Raw genomic sequence first — 2,120 nt, forward strand, 5'->3', positions numbered from 1 at the left:
CCTGCTCTTCGACCATCCATCCACCCCCCAAACCAAGGAACGAGCCCTCCGCGACCACCTTTGAGCCAAGCACCGGCCAAAAGACATCATCGCCCTACTAGCTCCTGGAGCCCAATCGCAGCTGCAGACTCGCCCACGACCGCATCATCCCCACGGCCACACCACGCTTCGCCTGCAACCTGACATAAGCCCTGCAGGCCCTGTCGACCCTACCCCTGGTTTCGTCCGTCATAAACCCACAATGTCCTCGCCCTCGAATTCCTCCGCCGCCGGCAAGCGGAAGCGCAACAACACCAACATGCCCGGCTCAAGCGACATGGTCGACTCTGGTCTCCAGGCCCCGTCACGCGATGCCTCGGGCGAAGAGGGCGACAGCACCGCTCCCGAATCGACCTCCCTCGGCAACCGAAAGACAGACTCAAACTCTGCTGCCGCCCACCCGTCTAAGAGGCAACGCGCCAATTCGGATCGTGCTCAAGAGTACGCCGACCACGTCGTCGACCCTGGTGAGCCCAGCGACACCACCGAGGCCAGCGTCGACATTGCCGAGCGCGTCGGTCGCACCAAGGTTCGCAAGCCTACCTTCAAGGATGGCTTCCCCACCAGGGAGGCCGAGGGCATGGCGCCTCCGCCTTCTGGCATTGTGCACCCCGTCGGCTTCAGGACCAACGACCCGCCCGTCGGGCGACCCGTGAGGGTGTACGCCGACGGCGTCTTCGATTTGTTCCATCTTGGGTATGTTTCTCGTCGACCAATCGACCCCTTCCACGTGAAAATGGGCGCTGACCAAAGACCTCTTCATCCAGCCACATGCGACAGCTCGAGCAGGCCAAAAAGACCTTCCCCAACACATACCTCCTCGTCGGTGTCACTGGCGATGTCGAGACCCACAAGCGCAAGGGCCTGACCGTTCTCTCCGGCAACGAGCGTGCCGAGACGCTGAGGCACTGCAAGTGGGTGGATGAGGTCATTGACAACTGCCCCTGGATCGTGACGACGGAGTTCCTTGAGAAGCACCAGATTGATTACGTTGCGCACGACGATCTTCCCTACGGCGCCGACGAGGGCGACGACATTTACAAGCCCATCAAGGAGCAGGGCAAGTTCCTTGTAACCCAGCGCACTGAAGGCGTCAGCACCACGGGCATCATCACCAAGTGAGTACCCAGGAGATCCAGACGTACTAGTATGGCTCCGAGCTGACCACATTTTTTTTTTTCTTAGGATCGTCCGCGATTACGAAAAGTACATTGCCCGCCAATTCAAGCGCGGCGCCTCACGCCAGGAGCTCAACGTGAGCTGGCTCAAGAAGAACGAGCTCGATCTCAAGCGCCATGTCCAGGATCTGCGCGATAACATCCGCACCAACTGGTCGACGACCGGCCAGGAGCTCAGCCGCGAGCTGCGTCAGTACTGGCCTGCCTCGCGTCCGCAGAGCCCCGCACCGTCGGTGCGCAACTCTCTCGCCCCGAACGGTTTCTACGGCCCGAACGACGGCATCCTGACTCCCGGCTCGGCTGCCAACGCGGCAAAGTCACGTCTCAGCATCGACGTTCCGCCGACAACGCCAGGAGGCACGCCGGTTGGCGACCAGTTCATCAGAGGTTACACACTGGGACTCATCGGCGGTGTTCGTTCTTGGGTGCGTCACGATTGAATCTCTGTTGAAGACTTGATGCATGTGCTGACCCGCTACAGATGACCAACCGCCGCAGAGGCGACCAAGACAGCCCCAGCCACCGCAACAGCGACGACGAGTCCGAAGACAGCGACTCTAAGAGCCCTCGCGGGCGGTTCGTCGTCCCCCAGACGTCGACAACATCAGCAACCCCACCAGCCGTTTCCGTGTCGACCCCCCAACAATAATGAGTGCGAACCTAATCATGGAGAGAGGGCTTTTGGGCTTTTACTGGAGAGGAGAGTGGGAAAGAGATGCCGTCCTAAACCGTGTAGCAGTACAAGAAAAGTTTGCGCGAGAGATTGGGTGTACACGGGGCGTTGATGGCAACAAGGGAAGAGACTCTCGCAGGAACATGTTCCTCGGGTAGACCAGAGTCTTTGCGACGAACATGCTACAGTTTATTTTGTCTTTTTCAACATGATTTCCGTTCATCTTTCTG

General features: G+C 59.4%; 1 protein-coding gene across 1 annotated transcript; it reads left to right on the plus strand.

Annotated features, from left to right (window-relative positions):
• Window positions 1-46: 46 nt before the first annotated feature.
• On the plus strand, window positions 47-2,120 carry VDBG_00444 (choline-phosphate cytidylyltransferase; the record flags this gene model as incomplete). The annotated part of the gene is made up of 4 exons (XM_003008717.1): window positions 47-735; window positions 807-1,157; window positions 1,225-1,642; window positions 1,699-2,120. The coding sequence occupies 4 exons, from the start codon at window positions 242-244 to the stop codon at window positions 1,864-1,866; spliced, it is 1,431 nt and encodes a 476-aa protein (XP_003008763.1).

This window comes from Verticillium alfalfae, genomic scaffold, assembly GCF_000150825.1.
Source record: "Verticillium alfalfae VaMs.102 supercont1.1 genomic scaffold, whole genome shotgun sequence".
In the NCBI taxonomy this organism is placed as follows: Eukaryota; Fungi; Ascomycota; class Sordariomycetes; order Glomerellales; family Plectosphaerellaceae; genus Verticillium; species Verticillium alfalfae.